The following is a 23,990-nucleotide window of genomic DNA, read 5'->3' as shown; positions in this document are numbered from 1 at the left end:
TGGGGCATTCAGCTTTGGCACATAGGCCTAGTATATCTGACAGACTTCTGAGAAGCACGGAATTCTGAAGGACTGTCCTACCTTGCTTGGCAAAGTTTGGCAATTGCCTTTTTTTTTTTTTTTTTTTGCATCGTGTTGATTCAGTTTGGACAGTATAGTGTCAGCAATTAAGGCAAGGGCAGTTTTTTTTTCACCAAATGTCTAGCTTTTGCCATAAGAAAGGCAAACTCCATACAGAGGTTCTTCAGTGCCCATCATCCTTTTATGAAGTAAATTGGTGCTGTCAGGAGCTGACGTGTATCACTGTCATGAAAAGCCTTAGGTTATTAACCATCTTAAATGCCGTATTCTGTAGATCTTTGAAGTGTTTGAAGACCACCTATCTATCTAAATATATCTGTGTGTGACCTTGAAAACATACCTAATATGGCTATAAGTTTGACTATTATAGATGACTATTAGTCTATATTTCTTAATTATATATTACAGTTTAAATAAGCTGCATAAACATAATACCTCAAACAAGAGTAGAAAATACAGTATAACAAAGTTAACTTTAAATTTTTATCAGTATACAAAAATCCATACCAATGTAAACTATTTTGAAATTAGTTGTTTTTTTAGTTTAAAAGTAGATTCAATAGTCTACCCTTTTATCCTACCATTTCTATACCCTCCCTTTTTCTTTTCAGAAAGAGATCCTTGAATCCAATTTCCTTTGTTAAGCTTTTTTCCTGACTACTACCAATAACAGCTTGTAACCAACCTGTGGTGATATATTATTTATGGTTTATTAAAGCTTGCCTGAGGATTCAGAAAGCAAAGTCGGCCTCAGGCTATAGAGATCAGGCAGTGGTGATATACATCTGTAACCCCTGAAGCCAGAAGCTAGGAGGTGGTTGTATACATCTTTAATCCCTAGGACTCAGGATTAAGAGGTAGACTCTTTGAGTCCTAGACCACCCAGATTTATACAAGATTGATCCAGTCCTTAAGATAAACAGCACACACAGCCGGGCGTGGTGGCACACGCCTTTAATCCCAGCACTTGGGAGGCAGAGGCAGGTGGATCACTGTGAGTTCGAGACTAGCCTGGTCTACAAGAGCTAGTTCCAGGACAGCCTCCAAAGTCACAGGGAAACCCTGTCTCAAAAAAAAAAAAAAAAAAACAGCACACACAAAGATGATCTCAGCACCTGGGATCACATGCCTTTAATCCCAGTATTAGGGAGGTATATAATACAGGATCAAGGTCTCAGCATGAAGCATTCATTCTCCAGCCACATTGAAGATAAGAGGGATTCATTCTCCAGCCATGCTGAAGATAGGAATTCATTCTCCAGCCTCATTGAGGAGAGCATAGCAATCTGAGGTTTGGTGGAGCCAGGATCAGCCCTTTCAGCTGAGTTTGAGGTGAGAGTTAGTAACACTGCTGCTTTGCTTTTCTGATCTTCAGCTTAAAGCTTGAACCTCAATATCAGTCTCTGGGTCCTTTTATTTTTTGTGTTACACCAAGTCCTCCTTAAATGATAATAAACACAATAGCCCATTTGGGGGGAATGTGGGCATTGTTCCCTAGACTACTTCTGTTGTTTGTGAGTGTTGACATCTTTGGGGAGCCTTGAGAAAATCAGGATAATTGGTAGCTCTTGGCTTGGTTTGTAAGGCTGGACCATCTCAGCCAGCAGTCTTGAAGCTGTTTTAGATGCAGAATTTTGAGGAGACTGTAACAGAGGTGTTCTGAGATGTTAGATCATCTGGACCATTGTTTTTATTGGTGTCTGCTCGCCTTGTTCTGAAAATACATAAGCATTTGAAGGTAACGTATACATTGTAAGTATGAAATATGTGGTGTGCACAAGTCACTTGTTTTATGTTTGAGCAGGTAAAATATACATTATGTGTCTTGTAGTTCTTCTAGGTTTATTTTTATATTTATAGCCAGGATTTCAGGGATCTTCCCCAATGAAACCTGGTTTTCTTTAACCTAGAATGAATCCACAGCTTCTTATTTCCTTTGGAAATAAAAACATAACCTTTAAATTTTGAAGTCAAGGCATTTTTTTAAATATATAGGTTGAATCTAGCAGCTTTCATAATCAAATGTGTCTTAACTCCTGTTGTTTTTTTTATTATCAGAAAATCTAAAGACCACACAAGAACGTACAGAATCCAGACTCTCTGTGTGTTTTCCATTTTTACGTGGCTTATTTTTTATTACTTCGCTCCCTTTTTAAGGACTTATTTAAAACTATTTCTTTTTTATACCTTTTTACTTTTTATACCTTTTATACTTTTTTATACCTTCTCTTTTCTCTCCTAAGCTTATGTATATTTTTAAACACACTGTAACCCGTTTAGAGGTAATCTTTTGTTTGCTTGAGCAAAACCCTACAGGCAGCTCAAGCCCACAGGTAGTGGTTGATAGATGCCTCTGTGTATGGCAGCCTGTGTGGGAGACTGCAGGGACCCGGCATGCTGCTTAGCTCATGATGTACTGGCAGGGCTCAGGCTGGCAGCTCAAGTCCACAGGCATTAGCTAGGAGACTCTCTGCATTGTGGCTGGCCTGAGAGACAGGAGATTAGGAAGCCAAGTTCAGCTCCTTTTTTGTGTATTTAGAACCTTTTTAAAGCTTTCTTGGGTTTTATGTGGATTTTCATTGCCTGATGGTGAGCCATTTATAGGTATAAGTTCATCACTTCCCAAATAATTGACACAGAGACTTACTTACAAATGCTCTGCTGATAGTACATGTTTATTACTAACTAGCTCTTACAACTTAAATTCGCCTATTTCTATTAGTCTACGTATTACCATGTGGCTCATGGTTTACCTCTGCTCCAGCATGTCTTGGTCCCTCTACATCTCCTTGAAACTCTCCCTGATTTCTGCCCTTCTTCATCCCAGAATTCTCCTAGTCTGGCTGACCTACCCAGTCTATTCCTGCCCAGCTATAGGCCAGTCACTTCTTTATTAGCCAATGAGAGTAATACATATTCACAGTGAACAGCTGGCACAGTAATTGGTATGGCCTCTGAAACTAGACTGCTGACTTCAAATCCCAGCTTCACCATCATCCCCTAGTTCTTTGACCTTGGCTTTGTATTTCAGGTTCCTCAACCATGAAATGAGGATCGAAAAAGAACCTACTTAATGGGGCTGTTGTGAGAATGAAATGTTTAGTATACATAAATATTTACTATGGAGCCTAGCATGTGGTACTATGGAAGTATTCAAGTAGTGTTTAAATATTCCAGCATTAATCTCAAATCACAGTGAAGAGCCTTCTCATAAGTACTAAATTTTTCTTAGAAAAACGAACAGTTCACTTAAGTGGGATTTCTCCACATAGAGAAATATTTTAGGAAAACATTGAATTAAAAGTATCATTACTTTGAAGCTTCTTGGTTTACATGAATCACATGGAAGTTTTTAATTTAATGATAAGGGAATAAAAAGAGCACTCTAAAATTATGCTACACATGTTAATAGTTTGTTTTTGAAACTATTCTTGGAATTAAAACATTCCTTAAGAGTCTTGGTGAACAGTGTGGTATGAAACCTTATCGTGTGGCTTTGCTATTAACTTTTTGATAAAGAGCAAGCTGAGAGTTAAGATCTCCGAAGATTGATGGGGATCTAAAACTGGGTGAGAGGGCATGTGTTGTATTCCTGAAATCATTTATACCCTTCACTGAGATTGAGAACAGCTGTTCTCTGAGCACTACTTTTTCTCTCTCAGTCTCTCTCTCTCTCTCTCTCTCTCTCTCTCTCTCTCTCTCTCTCTCTCTGTGTGTGTGTGTGTGTGTGTGTGTGTGTATGTATGCGCGTGCATGAGTACATGTACCCATGCAAATACAGTGGCTCATGTGTGCATACTCGAGCTTATACAAGCACAAAATCCCATGCATGCATGTGTGGAGGTCAGAGGTTAGCATCAGGTGCCTTCTTCTATAAGCACTCCACTATTTTTCAGCTTAGTTTTATTATTTTTTACTTATTTGTGCATGTGAGTGCTGGTGCCCTAGACACCGAAGGAGGGAATTGGTTTCCCTGGAACTGGAGTTACAGGTAGTTGGTTGTGAGTTGCCTGATGTAGATTCTGGGGTCTAAACTTCTGTCCTTTGCAAGAGTAGCATGCTCACTTAACCACTGAGCCATCTCTCCAACCCCTCTCAACCTTATTTTTGTGACAGTGTTTTTCACTGAATGTGGAATTCATTGATTGACTAGACTGTCTACCAGTGAGATCCAGAGTCTACCTGTCTTTGCCTCCCAGCACTAGAATCATAGCCACATTCAGCTATGCCTTGCTTTTTTTTTTTTTACAAGGGTGCTGGGGATCCAAACTTGGGTCCTCATGCTTGCAGAGCAAGCATTTATTCACTGAGTCATCTCCTCAGCCCCTTTAAGTCTTAATGAGGGGTCAAGGGTAGGAAGAATGGGAGAATGTGTATTTTTAGGCTTCCCATTTTAAACTACATGACACCAATGGAAAAATCCTATACTATGATTCATGACAAAAGTTAATCATGAAGTCAGATAGTGGTGGTGCATGCCTTTAATCCCAGCACTCAGGAGGCAGAGGAAAGTGGATCTCTGAGTTTAAGGCCGGCCTGGTCTTCAAAATGAGTTCCAGGACAGCCAGAGCTACACAGAGACATCCTGTTTAAAAAAAAACAAAAACAAAAAAGTTATTTGTGCTTATTACAGTCTTATCTGGTTCTGAGTTGTTTTTCTTATCTATCCATTCATATACTGCAAACCAGGGAGGATAAATAGGGGATGGGCACTTTCCTTGGTCTTTTGTAATGTAGTTTTACCCTAATCAGGCCAACAAACGTATTTTTCTAAAATTTTACTTTCTTTTGTTATAGTGTGGAACCATCAGAAAATCTACAGTCCTTGATGGAGAAGAATCAGTCTCTGGTGGAAGAGAATGAAAAATTAAGTCGTGGTCTGAGTGAGGCAGCTGGTCAGACAGCCCAGATGTTAGAGAGGATCATTTTGGTGAGGCCCCAAAATTCAAACACCAACACTCTGAGCATTTATTAGCTTCATCTCTAAAATATTTAACATAATTCTTGTGAAATACATTTATACAGCGTGGTGCAATGAGTCTACACCAAATCCCATTTTAAAATACATTTGTCATAAAATGCCCCAAAGGAAAGAATCAAATCCCTGTGTAACCTTAAATCCTGCCCAATCTATATCAACAATGCAGCTTGAGCGAGCATCTCTAAGCCAAAATCAGAAGTGCTTTGAAATTGAACTCTTCTAGCATTGACATGATGTCACTATCATGGGAAGTTCTACATCTTACCTTATGTGATAGGTCAAAATTAAAGAACAGTTGAAGAAATTGTACTGAAAATACTATATAAAACTGGAGTGGGGAGATAATGGTTCAGTTAGTAGAGTTCTTGCATGACAGGTTTGCCCAGGTTTACTCTCCAGTGCACATAAACAAGGTTTGGTGATGTACTCCGGTCATCCCAGCACTTAGCATGTAGAGGGCTAAGGATCAGATATACAGCAACATTGTGCGTTTGAAGCCTGCTTGAGACAATGTCTTAAACATATATCCACTCTCAGACTATGTTTACAAAATGTGTGTGATAGAAACATAATGAGTTTTATGTTTAGACTTGGGTCTTATCCTTGAGATATCTCATCAGATATGCAAATATTCCCAAATCTGAAAACCATTTTGAAACTTGAAGCACTTTCTGGTCCCAAGAATTGAAGTAAAGGAATATTCCACATATTTACTAAACTCTAAATTATCTCACTCCCTTCCCCTAATGCTCTCACATTTCATATCCCATCTTAACAGCTGTCATGGTGAAATATAACAGCTGGGGAAATCATTTGAATTAATTTTCCATATGGTTAATTTCCAAATAAATAGTTTGCTACATGACTGATTACACCATTTTGAAATCCTACTTGTCTGTCTGATTTTAACCTCTTAGATTAGTGCATACTGGCTCTCTCAGTACAGTTTTCCTACTAGCCTAAGTACAATTCAAATCTTAAATTGTACAACTATTGCCAGTTTCTACCACAATGTAATTGTACCTCTGTAATATAAACACTTCATGCATGAGTGTTCTGTAGTTAAGGAGAAGGAAGCTCCTAAGAGTTTTCTTTAGAAATGGCCAGATCCTATGGCCATTGTATTGTCCTCTACTAGCAAAAGGTGCTAGTGTGATTTAAGAGAGTTTTATTTTTTATTTCAGTGCCACATTTTATGTCTTCAGAGTGGCTATGTTTTGTATGTATGTGAGCATGGCTGACACAGTAGATGATACTTGTTATTCTAGTCACATACCTATATGACCTTTCGAAGGTTGTTACAATGGCTTCCTGATAAGCTTATTGTTTTATATCCTGTCAGAACTGTCTTTCCCAAATCTGTTGCATTATCCAGGTTCTCATGAGTTCTGTGATTGAAATAATCATTCTTCCTAAAACATAGATGCCTTCTGTCATTTCTTTTTCACTAACATTATTCTTGTGCCTTACTTTTTTCTTTCTCTTGTTAAAAATAGCCTACCATATCAGACAGTATAATTTTTTTAGACTCTCAGCTCAAATTGGTATGAGGTCCTTTTATGTTTTTTTAAATGCTCTAAAGCAATAGTTCTTGACCTTCCTAATGTTGCTACCCTTTAATACAGTTCCTTACGTTATGGTGACCCCAACCATAAACTTACTTTTGTTGTTACTTCATAACTGTAATTTTGCTACTGTAATGAATTTTAATGTAAATATCTGATATGCAACCTTTGTGAAAGGGTCATTCAACCCTCAAAAGGGTTTCGACCCACAGGTTGAGAACTGCTTCCCTAAATGCTGGACCAGAGAGTTGGCTCAGCAGTTAAGAGTACTTGCTCTTGCAGAGATCCTGGTGGTTCACAACTTTCTGCAACTCCAATCCCAGCAAGGCTCTGTTCAGGCCTCTCCAACCACTGCATACATAAGATATACACACATAAATGCAGGCAGAATACTCATATATATGAAAGATAAAATAAATTGAAAAGTCTAAGTTCAGTGTAGGAGGCCGTTGAAACAGCAGGGAGTAACATGCCTGGAAATACTGCTTTTCCTCAAGTTGCAAAGTGCTTTCTAGAATCAAGGCTTTACACTATACCCCATAGCCCGAACTTCATGGCAAGCATAAAATCCAGCTGCTTAGCTGTTATTTTTAGTAGCTCATGTTAACTTTAGGACTAATTTTCATGAATGCTAAAATCACCATTCCTACTATATAACCAAAGCCCACCAAATCCTCTATTATAGGAAAAGAGACAACCTTCTACCTACCTAGGTTTTCATCCACAGAGTAGAGGAGAGAGCATAAGTAGGTGAAGCTGTCAGGTACTTCCTCTGATGATCTCCTGGCTCTTTGTTGCAGACAGAGCAAGCAAATGAGAAAATGAATGCCAAGCTAGAAGAACTCAGGCACCATGCAGCGTAAGTTTTCAATGAGATATTTCTTAGCAACTTAAACCATCTTCATATATAATCTGACCTTTGTGGTATGATTAACCCTTGTGTTCTTTTGCTTGAATTTTTAGCTGTAAATTGGATCTTCAAAAGCTAGTGGAGACGCTGAAAGACCAGGAGTTAAAAGAAAACATAGAGATAATTTGCAACCTACAACAAGTGATTACTCAGCTGTCTGTAAGCCAAGTAGGTGTACTGTAATAGGCCTATCACTTTCATTCATTTATTGAGGTATATACACATTTCTAATTCTGTGAACTTTTGCTGGAATAGCTAAACTGAACTCTTTGAAGGCAGATATCATGAAACATTGAATATGATCTGAGCATTAATATACATATATATTTCTGTATTATACCAAACTGTGGCAGTGCAGACCTATAATCCTATCATCACAGTAGATATAAGATTAAGATATGCTTCATTCTCTCTCTCTCTCTCTCTCTCTCTCTCTCTCTCTATATATATATATATATATCACATTTTTCATTTACTCTTTAAATCTCTCTCTCTCTCTCTCTCTCTCTCTATATATATATATATATATATATATATATATATCAGCAGAGGCAGGCACATCACAACTTTAAAGCTAGTCTAGACTACATAACTACATAACAATACTCTTATTATAGATTTATAGATGTGTTTTATGGATGGAGGTCCTATTTTAAGAGTCTATGTTTAGGGTGTTTTCTATTTACATTATTCAATTTATTACACTGTAGCATAAATGTATTTATTTGTAATTACCTGATGGGAATTCTTGCCTCTTAGAAAGAGGTTTATATTCTCCTAGAACAGTGAATTTTATATCTCTGGTCTTTCCAGTTTGTTTTTTTCCAGAGTTTTTAGTATGTTATGACAAAATCATCCAAGAGAGCCTGACAGTGGTGGTGCATGCCCTTAATCCTAGCACTCTAGAGGGAGAGTTGGAGGCCAGCCTGGTCTACAGAGCAAGTTCCAGGGCAGTCAGGGCTGTTACACAGAGAAACCCTGTCTCAAAAATGTCATCCAAGAGATTTAAAGAGTAAATGAAAAAATGTGGTATTATTAGGTTATGGTGGTCAGTTCTAAAATAAGTAAGTATATCTCTAAAAAAACGTTAGACCATGTTTTACAATGAGAGATGCTATAGAAAACTTATGATCAAAAGTGTAGTTTACTTATCTAAGAAACAGGGCACAGTAATAAACAACTTGGGCTCCAGAGCCAGACATACTCTGCTTTAGAGCCAGCTCTGCCACTTTCTAGAAATGTAACCTTACCAAATGTATTACTGCCAGAAAGAAATAATCGTAAGTGACTTCAGTTAAGGTTAAAGACATTATTTTAGCTTATGCACTTGTGGGGAGGACTCAAACACCACATAACTTCCCAAAGATTGAAGCTTTATAGAGTGAAAAGAAAAGGGTATGTGTATGTGGTATCCTTGTGTTGTTAATTGGTGTGAAACTCTTGGTTGTTCCAGTTTTCATTGTCCCTTCCTTGGCAGCATGTTGTTGCAATCCCTTTCTGGAAGTTGTGTAATTATTTTTAAGACTTTATTGAGACTTTATGGACGTAGCTTTTTCCATTCCTAGAAGACATAGTCTCACAGCCAACTCCCCAATCCTCTGGTTCTTACAAGCTATCCATGTCCTCTTTTACAGTGTTCCCTGAGCTTTACATGCAGGAGTTGTTTTGTAAATGAATCCATTGAGATTGGGCTCCACAACTCTGCATTTTGATTGGTCGTAATTTTCTGTAATGATCTCTGTTCAAGAGAGAAGTTTCCTTGATGAGGATTGAAGAAAGCCTAGGAGGACTCAACCTTACACAAAGAACTATAGGCAACTAAGGAATGCTGGAGTGGGAGAAATGGTCTTGCTCAAGGAAAAGCACACCAATTGCTTGTCTAATACCAAATGATTAGCCATGAAAGCATATGTACAAGTAACATGCAGACTGAGAAGTGGAATAGTACTTTCTTGTCAGTAATGCCAGCCTGCAAAAAACACCGAGACTTCTTATTAATTTTTTTGGTTTTCGAGACAGGGTTTCTCTGTAGCTTTGGAGTCTGTCCTGGAACTCACTCTGGAGACCAGGCTGAACTCACAGAGATCCGCCGGCCTCTGGGATTAACGGCATGCGCCACCACTGCCCAGCTGTGTCACCACTGCCCAGCGAGACTTCTTATTTAATTATGAAAGCTTGGCCATTAGCTTAGGCTTGTCCCACTACCTCTTCTACCTTAAATTACCCTACTTTTATTAATCTATGTTCTGCCATGTAGATCAGTTACCTCTACTCTGTATTGTATGTCCAGCCTCTTCAGTGTCTCCCTGTCACCTGCTGCATGCCTGGATTCCTTCTCTTCCTTTCTCTCCTCAGAAATCCCAACTATCCTCTCTGTCTAGCTATTGGCCCTTCAGCTTTTTATTACACCAATCACAGCAACACATCTCAGACAGTGTATTAATATCCCACAAATGAACAGGTTATATACAGGAATATATATGTGTCTACATATACATATATGCAAATAAATAATCAATGAAAAAAGAGATCATGAATTTGAAAGAGAGAAAGAGGGATATATGGCAGGGTTTGGAGGGAGGAAATGGAAGGGAGAAATTGTATAATTTTACAATAATTTCCAAAAGAAAAGAAGAAATTATTGAGTTAATCCCAGTACTTGGGAGGCAGAGACAATTGCATCTCAATGAATTCAAGGCCAACCTAGTCTATGTAACAAGTTCCAAGGCACCCAATACTACATAGTGCAAATAATTTTTTTATTTAGGAGCTGGAGAGATAGCCACCGTTTAAGAGTACTCATTGCTCTTGCAAAGGACCCATGTTTGGTTCCCAGTTTTAGAGTATCTGATGACTTCTGAAGGCACCAGGCACACACATAGTACATATACATAATATACAGGCAGTCACATAAAATAAAAATGAATAAATCTTTAAAATAACTTTACTCAAACTTTATGGTTTATGATCACTGGCAGAAATGACAACAAAGGATTGGAAGAGGCAGGGATTGAAGAGAATAGACACTGGGAACCCTCTCAACATCTGTCTCAACCTTTTTACATTTGCATACAAACATTTCTTGAGGCAAAAGAAATAATTCCAAAAGCTCAGCGTAATTGAAATTTAGAAAATGGGAATATTTTGCATTACCTGCTAGAGAATGACTACTACAAAGATAAATGCTACCACTTCTAATTCTGCTTAAATATATCTGAAACATCCTATATAAGAAAACCTTGTGAGTTGCTTCAGAATTATGATAATATACAGTGCAGGAGCCTACTACAGCTAAAATTTATATCCTCTGAAAATAAAGGCTCAGGGCAACGGTGTTCATGGCCACACTGACTTTAAAGTATGAAATCCTTTAAAGTCACTTCTGAGATCTGAAACTCATGAAAAATGAAGCAAGCCCATGGCATGAACTCAATACAATAAACCATCCTCAGTGAAGATCTGGTAATGTAGCTGCTGCCTGGTATGCATATAGGCAGTTCTGTTAGTGGTAACTGGCTCAGAAGAACTCTGTAGAATTGCTGTCTGCCACTAAAATGTACTTAGCACACACAGTAGGCAAGTACTAAAGATTGCCACAAGCTGATAAAGTTCTTGGCTTTCATCCACCATCATAGTTAAGCAGAGTAAACCCTTTTAGCCAAGGCTCCTGCTGGACTCCTGAGTCAGAGTTTTCCTTCTCTATTGTCTGCAGTCTCTCCCAGTTACATATTTTTTTTTAAATACACAACAATGTAGCCCCATGACTTAAAGACTCGCAACCCTGAAAGCAAAGTGTTTCAAATGTAAGTACATGTGCCCCTTCATTCTGAATTAAAACTATTTTTATTTTAAGTGACAGATGAACACCCCATTTTCAGTTATGAAGGCAACCATTGTTCCTGGACTTTGTTCCTGGGGCTTTAGGTACCAAGCTGTACCTTTAAAATATAATTCAAGCAAACTTTCCCTTGAGGAAATTCAGGCAGAATTTCAGTTCCTGCAGAATCAAGAACTATTTTTGTTTATATTCCCTCCTCCAAGACAAAGTTGATAAAAAGTATTTTGCATGTCTCTTTCAAACACATACTTTATCTTGGAAGGCTCTACTGTTTCATGTAAGCAAAGTACATTGTCTTTGATCCCCTGTCACCTTGAGTTAATCATACCTTTTACTTAAAAGATGTAAGTTGCAGCCTTTGATTGGGTGTAGAAGAGGAGAAAAGGACTTGTTAGACTGAAACAAATCCTATTCTTACATAGTTATACATTTAGAATTGTGAGAACAGAATCATTCTATGATTATACAAAACATGTCACCATAGCCATGGCTGGTGAAACGTTGGCATTGTGAAATTTCACTGGGCCAAAGCCATCTAGTTTGATCCTGATCTTCTTAAAGGTGCCAGGAAAAGTCTTTAAGCTGGCCATGTTGGTGACTACTGTAATCCCAGAATTTGGGACATGAGGGCAGGAGGACAGTATGTTTGAGGATAGCCACATGAGTTCCAGGCCAGCCTGAGCTACATTCAAAAAACAGGAGGCCCCCAAAGAAGACAGTGTTGTAAACTCTTATAATCTATGATAGTTATATAAATATACTGAAGTTTGAACCCAGGAGAGAAGAAAGGGTAACCACTAAGCAATTCTAGATTGGCACTCCGTTTTTAAAGAAGGACCCTAAACTTGGAGTCTTGCCAATGCTATATATGAAGATGGGAAAGAATGTGGAAACACTGGAGCTTCCTTTGAGTTCATTTGATCCTCACTGGTTACGAGTTTCTGGGAAGAAAAAGGGAAATGCTTTATAAACAACACTCATTAAAGGTTAATTTCCTGACCTTTAAGGTACTAAGATTGCAACTGTGTGTTGTTTCACACGCTGATACAGATAATGCATATTCTAACCCTAAACCTCCTTCACATCCAACAATTGTCACCTATGAACCCCTTTTACCACGTGACTTCATGAGACCAAACCTCTTCCAAAGGCTTCAGAATCACTGAAGCAGAAACAGTGATGTATATGTTGCAGTGCCAAAAAGTGTAGATTTCAATGATGAGAAAAGAACTGTTCATATGATCGTCTATAAACAAATTCGTCCTAATAAGTAGTTTTCAGTTACCTTTCTAGGTGTTTGTTCCAGTGCCCAAAAAAGGATTAGCCAAGGTGCTCCCAAGGTGCTTATTCTTTCACTCCTAATAAACTACCAACAGCACCTTCATATGATGTGAGGAACAGAAGTCATAGGACATTTGTGTGACTATATTTTTTTCCCTGGCATACTCAATCTAGGACATTAATTTCCTTGTGGAGTGAGAGCCTGCCATCCTGACTGACTGACTGACTATAAAATAAAATCAAAGCCAGCTCTTCATTTTGTCCACTTTCCTGAGGCACTACCATTTATTTTATGGTTGTTTTTTGATGGTATGTCCACAAGGAGTGGCTAGGCTTGTACGTTAATAGAGACTCAGTGGTAAAAGCATAAAAATAAAATGTAACTGTCTATAAAATGGGTTAAATTTTGACTTGTTAGAATGGTTAAATGTTTCACTCTGGCTCAGTGATCTTTGCTCTCTTACCACATAATCTTATTTTTTCCCCAAAGACTACACAATTACCCTTTAGGGAAAAAAACAGTCCCAGTGGGAAATGGAAATGCATAACTGTTAGGTTATCTGTGACTATAAAATCAGTTCAGTATCATAAATAACCTCTGCATATACTTTGAAAATATCATTTAAAAGAATCAAATGATCAGTATAAAAATCTCTTGTAAATTTGACTTCACTTTTTTTCCCTAAATCAAAATATTTTTTGCTACAGGATGAAGCTGTTGCTTGCATGACTGCAACCATTGATGGTACAGTGGAAGCAGACGCTGTAAGTAATTGACCCATTTGTGTGGAACCTTTCACTCTTGCTTCCTGTAATTGATCATTCAACTCTGGAAGAGGATCTGTAATTATTACCATTCTTCATAGAATGCTCTGGAAATCTAGAAATCTTTAGAGTAAATCTGTGTCATAATACCTCAAACAAGGATAAGCTATGTAATAATCTAATACAATAATCTAACTGGTAATGAGCAGTAGGACTTCTCAGGGGGCATGATGTTTTATTTTTCAGTCTGGCTTATTTTCTATAAGGTGCTAGTATTCTGTTTCAATTACCCAATAAGTTAGAACAAAGAAAGGAACAAATTATGATAGTGTCAAAAAAGCATTGAAGGAGAATGTTTTCTGAATATGCTTTTCTATGGATGAGATGACCATAGACTAAAACAAAAAAAAAGCAAAATGTTTTGAGTGTTCAGATCACAGTGATAGATAAAGTATCTGTTATTGACTTTAACAGAAGGTTATTCAGTAAAAAAAAAAAAATCAAAGTTTGGTCAGTGGTTTTCTTGAGGCAGCCTTTTACCCCAGAAACAAATACATATTAGTAGTTTACTTATTCTGAATGAAGCAAGATAGGAGATAAATTAAGTAATAAAAGCTAGCCATGTCAGAATAAATGACTTTTTTTCCATTTCCAAAATGCCATTTCCATTAGGAGCCTCTTGATATGAAATGAAAGTAAGGGTTGTTGGTCAGATCAGTATAGGCAAGAGCAAGAAAACTTATGTATATTAGAGAGTGCATGAGCAAGGGAATAAGCTCTATAGTTAATTACAAGTGTTTCAAGCAGATATTATATAATAAGCCTCAATAGTAAAAGAACCCAGGTATTGCTTAATGGAAAATGACTGTGGGGAATGAAGTAGTATCTAAGGAATTCCAGCTTCTTGTTTCTCTTACAAATCTGTATTAGGGTTCTCTATAGTAATAGAACTTATAGAATGACGATGGATAGATAGATAGATAGACAGACAGGCAGACAGTCTATGGTCCAGCTAATCCAACAGTGACTGCCTATACATAAAGTCCAAGAATCCAGTAGTTGTTGACTCCATAAGGTTGGATGTCTCAACTGGTCTTCAGTATATGCCAGAATCCTGACAAAGTAGGTTCTAATGCCAGTGAAGGAATAGATTTGCTAGTGAGTGCAGGAGAAAGCAGGCAAACAGAGCAAGTTTCCCTCTTCCATATCCTTTATATAGGCTTCCAGCAGAAGGTGTGACCCAGATTAGAGGTGGATCTTCCACTTCAAAGAAAAATCTCTCACAGGTGTTCCCAGTCATTTTTAGGTTTTAGTTTATTGCATATATAGTCAAATTGACAACCAGTAATAGCTATCACAAAATCATTATCTTTTCCAGCAAGCAGAAACCAGTCCAGATACCAGCAGGTCTTCTGATGTTTTCAGTACTCAACATGCTCTACGTCAAGCTCAGATGTCCAAGGAGCTGATTGAGTTGAATAAAGCACTTGCATTGAAACAGGCCCTAGCTAAGAAGATGACTCAGAATGATAGCCAACTACAGCCCATTCAGTTCCAGTACCAGGTAAAGTGTTTTTCCAGTCAGTAGTTAACTGATGGAAAGACAACAAGCACACCACTTTTGGTAATAAAAAGACAAGATAATGTGCATAGTGCATCTGGAATTCTATTGTTGGGTTTTCTTAAGGATACTTTCATTACAGGCTTTCTGTAATCTTCTTCCATTTAATATAATGTCTCATGTCATGGTCATGTAATATAGTTTGATAATGTTACCATAAATGTAGTCCCTACTTGTACAGTAATCATGTTTTCTAATAAATGTGTGTGGTTTCTAAGATAGACACATCTCTTATAAGATGATCCAAGTTGTAGTATGAGTTATTTAAATACACAACTGGGTAAATATCTAAATGTTTTCCTAATGGTATATCTAATTGTCTCTTGCTAATTAATAAGCAGGCTTTTATTTGCTCTGTCCTAGTTTGCTTTCCCAGTCCAACTGCCTAGCCATCAAGTCAGGGTTATAGTACTAGAATTCATTTCACTTGGTATACCTTTCTATTATTGTCAAATACAGCCCTACCTAGGAAGCATACATGAAAGGAAAATGTTATGAATCTTTACATGTCTGAAAAGTTATTCTTTTCATTCTTATATTTTTTTCATTTGGCTGGGTTTAGAATTCTATGTACGTTGTTTATGTTTAGAATTTTGAAAGTGTTGCTCCAATTGTCTTCTGTTCCCAGTGTTGCTATTAAGAAGTACATAGGATCTTGAATTTTTTCCCTCTGAAAACTCAGGAATGTTTTTTGTCTCCAAGTGTTACTTAATCTCATAGTGATACGCTTGCTATGGGTCACTTCTCATTGATTGTGTTTGGTGCTGCATGGGTCCTTTCAGTCCCCAAAGTGTGTCTTTTCTTGAATACTGAGATGTCACTCTGCTCTTCTTACCTCCTTCCTCCTGTTTTCTATGGCCTTGTCATTTTATTCTACTTTGATTTCCTTCCACTTCTAGTGAATGTTTTTATTTGCCCACCAATTCGTAAGATCTCTTATTGAAGCTCTGAATTGTTCTTGTTTATAGAAACCTTTTTATGACTATAGTATCTGTATCTAAGATTAGGAATTAAAATGTATCAACATTTTACTCTCCCGCCTTGTCTCTCTTTTCTCCACATTTCCTTACTTTTTGTATCTTTTATTCTTGCTTTCACTTAAGAACGTTTCCTCAAATTTCTGGTGATCTTTGGCTATCTGTAAAAATGTAAGAGTGAGGAACTAAAAGCCAATAGGAAGTTCTTCGTGCATAGATTTTTCCCTACAGAAATCTTTTTTTCTCTCTGCTTGTAGCTGTGTGGATAGAGTGGTGGGAAAAGGGGAATTGTAGTCTCTCTGGTCATGCAGTTTTATTTAATACATGTCAGCAGTGTGGTTCCCATGTCTCCTTTTAGTTGTATCTGGGCTGGCAGTTTAACCTGAAAGTTTCAGTCACTCCACAAAGGAAGTCTCTGCTCCTCTCTGTGTTTCTATGATAACAAACCAACTTTCTGCTTGTTGGCTTTCATCCTGTAGGAATCATAGTTTAACTGTTACCATTCTGGAACTCAGTTACTGTTTTTCTCTTCCCAAAGTCTCTTGATATATCTTGAATACTGCTTACTCCTCGTGCTTGTTAATTTATACAACTTTTTGCAACATTTTAGTAGAATTACATATAGGAGGAAGGTTGAATATGTAATTCAATGCAGCCCTTTTCAGGTAAAACAGGTTTTTGACTTTTCCAGGATCAATAAAAGATTACTAATAAGACTCTCTTCTTATACTACCCAGAAACATGGAAAATAAGTTCATCCATGGTAGTTCCTACTCTATAGGGAAGTATAAATAATGAGGTATATATACTATAGATACAGTAATGTATCTAGCCTTTTTCCTCTGAGAACCAAATATAGAAAGAAATAGACTCATAATAAAAATAATACCTTCTAATCACATGTAAATCATCACCTCTCTTTCTAAGAAATAATGACAGTTTTCCCAATATTTTTTTTAAAAAGAGTGTGTTTTTGCATGCACTCACTCATTATTACACATATGCAGAGATCAGAAGACTACTTTGTGGAGTTTTTTTTTTTTTTCCTTTTCATCTTTCCATGGCTTTCGTAGCAAGTTCGGTTACCTAGTGAACCATCTCACCAGTCCAGTCCAAGTTTTTGATTTCTAAACAGTGTTTTCCTGCCATGGTGAAAAGTGTTGTGGAATATACACTAGAGAAGACTGGTCAGACATGGGTTTAAGACAATAGAAAGTCATTATTAGCTAGCCAGAGACTATACTGTTTGGGATCCCAGTGTAGCCTCAAGGTTTTCTCAGGGTGAACATTTATGCACAAAAACTATGTCCTGCGTTGACATATTTAAGTTAACAAGAACAATTAGCCAGAAGTAGAGCTACAGGCCGGGCATTGGTGGCGCACACCTTTAATCCCAGCACACGTGAGGCAGAGGCAGGTGGATCTCTGAGTTCGAGGCCAGCCTGAGTTCGAGGCCAACCTGGTCTCCAGAGTGAGTGCCAGGATAGGCTCTGAAGCTACACAGAGAAACCCTGTCTCGAAAAACCAAAAAAAAAAAAAAAAAAAAACCAGAAGTAGTAGAGCTACTTTGCCAAAAAGCAAAGCAAAGTTAGTACGTTTAGAGACTTAATAATAACTATGGACTTTTATGGTTTAGGTCTTTGTTTTCGTTTTGGCAGGTGGTGCTGTCTACATGCTGGGTTTTATAACATGAATGGTACTTCTATCATGGAATCAGTTGTGCTAAGGTCTGGGGCCCTGACATAAAAAACTACTGCAGAAAAAAAAAAGGAGTGAAATATAGTTTTTGTTCAGTGAAGGCTTTTTGTCAGTTGTTGAGGTTTTTTTGTTTTTTGTTTTTTGGGGGGGTTTTGTTTGTTTTTTTTTAGTTTTTTTTTTCTGGTTTATCAAGATAGGATTTCTCTACACACGTAGCCTTGGCTATCTTGGAACTCAGTCTGTAGCCCAGGCTGGCCTCAAACTCACAGAGATTCATCTGGCTATTTTGTCAGTTGTTGTGAGTCATGACTCAAATATTTTAATATTTCTCTGTATGAAGATGGTAAGATAATTAGTGACTAATGTGGATACGATACTGTTTTTCACCCATTAAACTAGTGACAATTTTGAACAATTGTGATAGCAAACATCAGTAAGGGTGCATCTTAATTTTAAATGGCAATTGGAAATTGGAATAGTCAGCTTGGATGATAATGAATGTGAATTGTAGGTATAGTATATGTTTTTAATTTCTATGTGTTTATATCATATATTGCAGATATCTACATATATATGTTAGCATATTTTCTACTTAACATTTAATGTATATATTTTATATATGTAAAAGTTTAGATATGTAATATATGTACAAGTAAATAGGGAAAATGTCTGGAAGATCAATAATAAGCTATAATACTGGTTGCTTCTGAAAACAGGAGCCTGGAACATTGGCAGGATTGAGATAGTCAAGGAGTCTTATCTTTTGCATGTGTTATCTGAATTATATTTTTACAGGAAGATAGTTATAGTTAAATATGAATGCATATGCATGCACTCTATATTTTTACTAACCAGTTTAAATATTCAGGGTGATTATGAAGCAATGGTACTGACTTCCTTAGGTTATATTGACGTGGCTCAGCCTATTGCTTGGAAAACAGCTGCAGCAAATTTAGAAAGATTCTTGATATAGCCCTTAACCTGCTTTTGCTGTTTTTTGTCTGTCCTTTACTGATCCAACACCTTCATGTCATCTTGACTCTTCAACCACTCAGATAGTCTGTTTTCTTTGGATTTGGTTGTAAGGACAAGATGGAATCTGACCAAACTGTTTTTTACAGCCTAGGAAACATCCAAATTTCAATTTCTAAAAGTCATTACCTAAATGCATGTAAAACTGCAGTTGCTATTGAATTGATAAGTTTGAAAGTTCCAATATAAGAAAACTAAGGGCTGAAGTTGGTTAACATGTTTGCTTAGCATGAATGAAACCTTGGGGTTGATCTCCAGCACCATATAAGCTGGGTTTTGTAGCTTGTAATGCTAACATTCTGATGCAGAACCCGAAGACCAAAAGTTCAAGATCATCCTCAGGTACATAGGGAATTCAAGGTCAGAAAAGACCCTGCCTCCAAACAAAATAAACAAAACCCCACAAGTTTATGTAGCTCTTATAGATTATCAAATGTCCTTACTATTTGATCCTATTTAATCTTTTTAGCAATGCTATGAAATAATATTACTAAGATTGTTTGCTTGTTTTTTTTAAGATTTATTTATTTATTGTGTATACAGTATTCTGTCTGCATGTATGCTTGCAGGCCAGAAGAGGACAGGACACTAGATCTCTTTACAGATGATTGTGAGCCACCATATGGTTGCTAAGAATTGAACTCAGGACCTCTAAAAGAACAGCCAGATCTCTTAACCACTGAGCAATCTCTGCAGCCCCATTTGCTTGTTTTTGAAATAGGTCTCTCTATATTGTCCAGTGTCACCTCCAACTTCGGGAGTTAGGGGATTATTGTGCCTCAGGCTTCTGAGTAGCTAGGACTCTAGGCATGCCCCACTTCACATGGGTCATGTTGTATTTATACAAGTGTACAGGTGGAGAAACTCAAGAGACACCAAGATGACCTCTAAATCTAACAATTCACTAGAAAGACTCAAAAGATTCAACACATGGTCACACTCACAGTTAAGAATTTTTAGTGAAAAGGTAAAAAATAAAATCAGCAAAGAGAAAAAAGCCTATAGGAAAAATCCAGAAGAAACCAAACACAAGCTTCTAACAATCAGGCATCTTTTTATTTTTCTATTTATATGATTATGTGTGAAATGTTCATTACCAGGAAAAACTCAATTCCCCAACCCTAGAATTCCATGAATTTTCACAGGTGTGAGTCATATTGGCTTTCTTTGTCTGGTGCATACCATATTCTATACCCCTTGAAAAAAGACAGGTGTTGTGAAATAAATTACAGTATTTGCATTGTTTAGTCATAAGTGAGTCACTGTTACCTATCAAGTCATGGTCCTACCAAAATCAAAAATTTACAGAAACAAGTCAAGAGCCAACCTTGCAAGGAAGTCTTTTTATTAATAGTTGTCTCAGAAATGCTATAGTAACTCTTTTCAGCATAGAAACTAAGGCTAAAAGGGGTTTTCTATGATATGCTTAGTGTTATAGTTAAGATTCAGATCTAGGCCTTAGAACTTCGCTAGTCCTTTTTTATTTTAATTTTTTCTTTATTTTACATACCAACCAGTTTTCCTTCCCTCTTCTCCTCCCATTTCCTCCCCCACCTCTTTCCTACCTCTTTCCCCAATCCACTCAGAAAGGGTAAAGCCTCTATGGGGAGTCAACAAAGTGTTGAGGCAGGGCTAAGCCCCTCTCCCCTGCATAAAGGCTGAGCAAGGCATCCCACCATAGGGAATGGACTCCAAAAAGCCAACTTATGCGATAGGGACGGGTCTTGGTCCAACTGCCAGGAGTCCCACAAACAGACCTAAGCTGCACAACTGTTACCCGAATACAGAGGGTCTAGGTTGGCCCCATGCAGGCTCCCTAGCTATCAGTCCGGGGTCATTGAGCTCCCACAAGCTCAGGTCAGCTGTCTCAGTGTGTTTCCCCCATCATGATCTTAACCCCTCTTTGCTCATATAATTCTTCCTCTCTTTCTTCAACTGGACTCCAGGAGTTCAGCCCAGTGCTTGCCTGGGGATCTCTGCATCTGCTTCTATCAGTTACTGGATGAAGTCTCTATGATGACAATTAGGGCAGTTACCAATCTGATTATAAGAAACCAGTTCAGGCACCCTCTTTACTATTGCTAGGAGTCTTAGCTACAGTCATCCTTGTAGATTCCTGGGAGTTTCTCTTGCACCATGTTTCTTGCTAACCCCATGATGGCCCCCTCTATCAAAACATCACTTTCATTGCTCTCCCTCTCCATCCCTCCACCAACTTGGCCATCCCGATCTATCATGTTCCCAGCCCCTATCCCCTCCCCTCCACCCCAGTTTAACAAGGAGATCTCATGTATTTCCCCTTCCCAGGGCTAGCCACGCATCCCTCTTAGAGTCTTTCTTGTTACTTAGCTTCTCTGGAGCTTTGGATTTTATTCTGGTTATTCTTTGCTTTATATCTAACATCAAATTATGAGTTGAGTACATACCTTTTTTGCTACCACACAACTTTATTCTCCAGTAAGTCAAAAATAAATATTTTAGTGGGCAATTCAAGTAGTAAAATTTAATTCAGAAAAGCACTTGGGAACCTTAGCACTTGGGAAGCTAAGACATGAGGATAGCAAAGAATCCAGACTGGCCTGTATAATAATAACCTGTTTGTTACAAAGAAACTGAAAGAGAAAAAGGAAGCAGAGGGAAGGAGGGAAGAAAGAAAGATTAATAAGTAATTCCTGGGCCAAGCAAGGTAGTATAGAACTTTAGTCCAAATACCCAGGAGGCAGAAGCAGGCCGATCTCTATGAGTTGGAGACCAGGCTGCAGGTTCCAGGCCAGCCAGAGCTAAATAATGAGACGTGCCTCAAAAAATAGTAATTAATTTATGGTTCCTGAAGATGGAATGTTGAATTAATTATGTTCCTACTCTACATAATCCTTTCTTTCTCTCTGACCTGTAATGTTTCTAGGATAACATTAAAAATCTAGAGTTGGAAGTCCTCAGTCTACAGAGGGAAAAGGAAGAATTGGTTCTTGAAATTCAGACAGCAAAGAAGGATGTCAACCAAGCAAAGTAAGAATAAAGACTATAAATGCTAAGTCCCAGCCATGTATAAGGTGATTTTGAGAGAACAGAGAAGTAGAGAAGACCCATTCAATGCCCCCAATTTATTTAAACACAGTAGGTAGCAGGGAAACCTAGACAGAAGAAAAATTAAATGATTGAGATGTCTTTACTTTTTATATTTAATTACTGGATGGTAGTATGTGCACATGAATAAGGTGCCCATGGAGGCCATAAAATGGTACAAGATCCCCTGACAATGGAGTTACAGATGGTTGTGAGCCACTCAGCATATATGCTGGAAACAGAACTTGGCTCATCTGCAAGAGCAGCATGTGCTCTTAACTCCTGAGCCATCCTCCAGCCCCAATAAAATAACATCTCAGGATGACAATAAAAGAATGCTGTAACATAGCAAACAACTATTGCCCAAATCAGTTTTTAGTAGCAACTACAAGTCACTTTGTTTAAGAAAAAGCAGTATTAACATTCACAGGCAGGAGCTATTGATTCAGGGTGATGAGATCAAGGAAGTATTTATAAAAAGTTAAATGTAAGCTGGCACTTGAAAAATCTTAAGACCTCCTCAACAGTTTTGTGCCCTTGCTTGTGGATAAAATTAACACTCAATTTAATAATTAAAAATCAATCTAACTATTCATTGATTAGTTAAGAATAAAACTAAGGCAAGCAATCAGAACCCCCTCCTTTCCCTTAGACTTTTACCTTAAACAGAGCCTAATTTACTCTTATTTACGATTGTTTTTGTTTTCTATTGAATCTAAACCTTATGTTCTTTAAAGTTATGTTAAATGATTACTTTCTGTTACCAACCTATATAATAATTATCAGGATTGCTCCTTACAGATAAAGCAAGGTGACCTCCTTCCTTTGGACAATAGTGGTGGGAGAGAGTATGTTGAAGCAGTTCATTTTTGTATACTGAAAAATGTGTTGCTTTACTTTGAATTGAAGCTTTCATTAGTGAGACAGTTTCTATTGGATGGGTTATATTCATTATTTTAATATAAGGTTGTATATAAGGTTTTAAACCTGGTAGTCCTTTGTTGCATATTTTAGAATAAGCCATTTCATTTCTATTACAACTGTATTTAGGCTGAGTGAGCGCCGTCGCAAACGTCTCCAAGAGCTGGAGGGTCAAATAGCTGATTTGAAAAAGAAACTACAAGAACAGTCGAAACTTCTGAAGCTGAAGGAATCCACTGAGCATACTGTCTCCAAGCTGAACCAGGAGATACGGGTAATAAACTCTCATCCTCGTTTTTTAGCACATTGGAACTGCAAGCATAGGTGTTCCATTTAGATTCATGCCAAAGTGATTTCAGGCAAGAAAGTGGGAAGTAGGGTAATCATTTCAGTTGTAAAAATAGCCACGAGTATGGTATTCTAGGACATTGTGCTAGTCACTGTCTAGAATCTGAATTATGAAACTTTGCTTTGACCTTTGACTTCTTTTTCGCATACAGAAATTTTAATGTTAGATCAAAAGATTAAAATATGTCAATATTTAGTGGTGATGCTCTGATCATCTCCCACGATGTCCTGGCACAATTTTGTAGTAGCAAGATGTCAGACATCTAGAGGATATTTTGAGTTACTGAGTGTTCAGCTTGTAACATCAGCAAAGTGATTATAGCTCATTTGCTCTGAAATCTTTAGAATATTAATAGTTGATAGGTAAATTTGTCCCTGGTTTTAGAATTAATTCCTTAGAGCCACCTTTAATCCCTGCACTCTAGATGCTGAGACAGGTAGCAAGCCTAATCAGCATTTGTTGGTGATCTTCTCAGGTACTCTGGCCTTCCTCTCTTCTTTATGGTTACTCTATCCATCTGTACATCAGCCTAGAGTAAAGTACACATGACTAACACACTGGTTTGGTTTGGTTTGGTTTGGTTACAGGTAATGAAACACCAGCGAGTTCAGTTAATGCGTCAAATGAAAGAGGATGCTGAAAAGTTTAGACAGTGGAAACAACAAAAAGACAAAGAAGTAATCCAGTTAAAAGAAAGAGTAAGTTACTTAAAGCTTCTCAAAGGCCTATCTCCAAACTACTAATACTAAAGGTTCTTTTTGTCTATCTTATATCTCCACAAGTGTGACATTCATGAATTCAACATCTTTCTATTGAGTGATTACCATATGCAAGGCACTGTGAACTAGGTGCTATGGAAAGTTGAAAGCTGAGTAGTAAATGAACTCTATGCTTGAATAATGTCT

General features: G+C 37.6%; 1 protein-coding gene across 1 annotated transcript in view; it reads left to right on the top strand.

Moving 5' to 3' along the window:
* The window catches only part of Kif4a (kinesin family member 4A), a 122,528-nt gene that overhangs the window by 70,260 nt on the left and 28,278 nt on the right, over positions 1-23,990 (top strand). Inside the window, exons 11-18 of the mRNA XM_027431726.2 lie at positions 4,879-5,011; positions 7,428-7,486; positions 7,591-7,705; positions 13,365-13,421; positions 14,800-14,985; positions 21,655-21,758; positions 22,866-23,010; positions 23,673-23,783. Of these exons, the coding sequence (XP_027287527.1) occupies positions 4,879-5,011; positions 7,428-7,486; positions 7,591-7,705; positions 13,365-13,421; positions 14,800-14,985; positions 21,655-21,758; positions 22,866-23,010; positions 23,673-23,783 (910 nt within the window). The remainder of the gene's footprint in view (positions 1-4,878; positions 5,012-7,427; positions 7,487-7,590; positions 7,706-13,364; positions 13,422-14,799; positions 14,986-21,654; positions 21,759-22,865; positions 23,011-23,672; positions 23,784-23,990) is intronic.

Source organism: Cricetulus griseus, chromosome X, assembly GCF_003668045.3.
Source record: "Cricetulus griseus strain 17A/GY chromosome X, alternate assembly CriGri-PICRH-1.0, whole genome shotgun sequence".
NCBI classification, from domain to species: Eukaryota; Metazoa; Chordata; class Mammalia; order Rodentia; family Cricetidae; genus Cricetulus; species Cricetulus griseus.
Note: the sequence above shows the minus strand (reverse complement) of the source record. Positions and strands in the feature narration are given on the sequence as shown.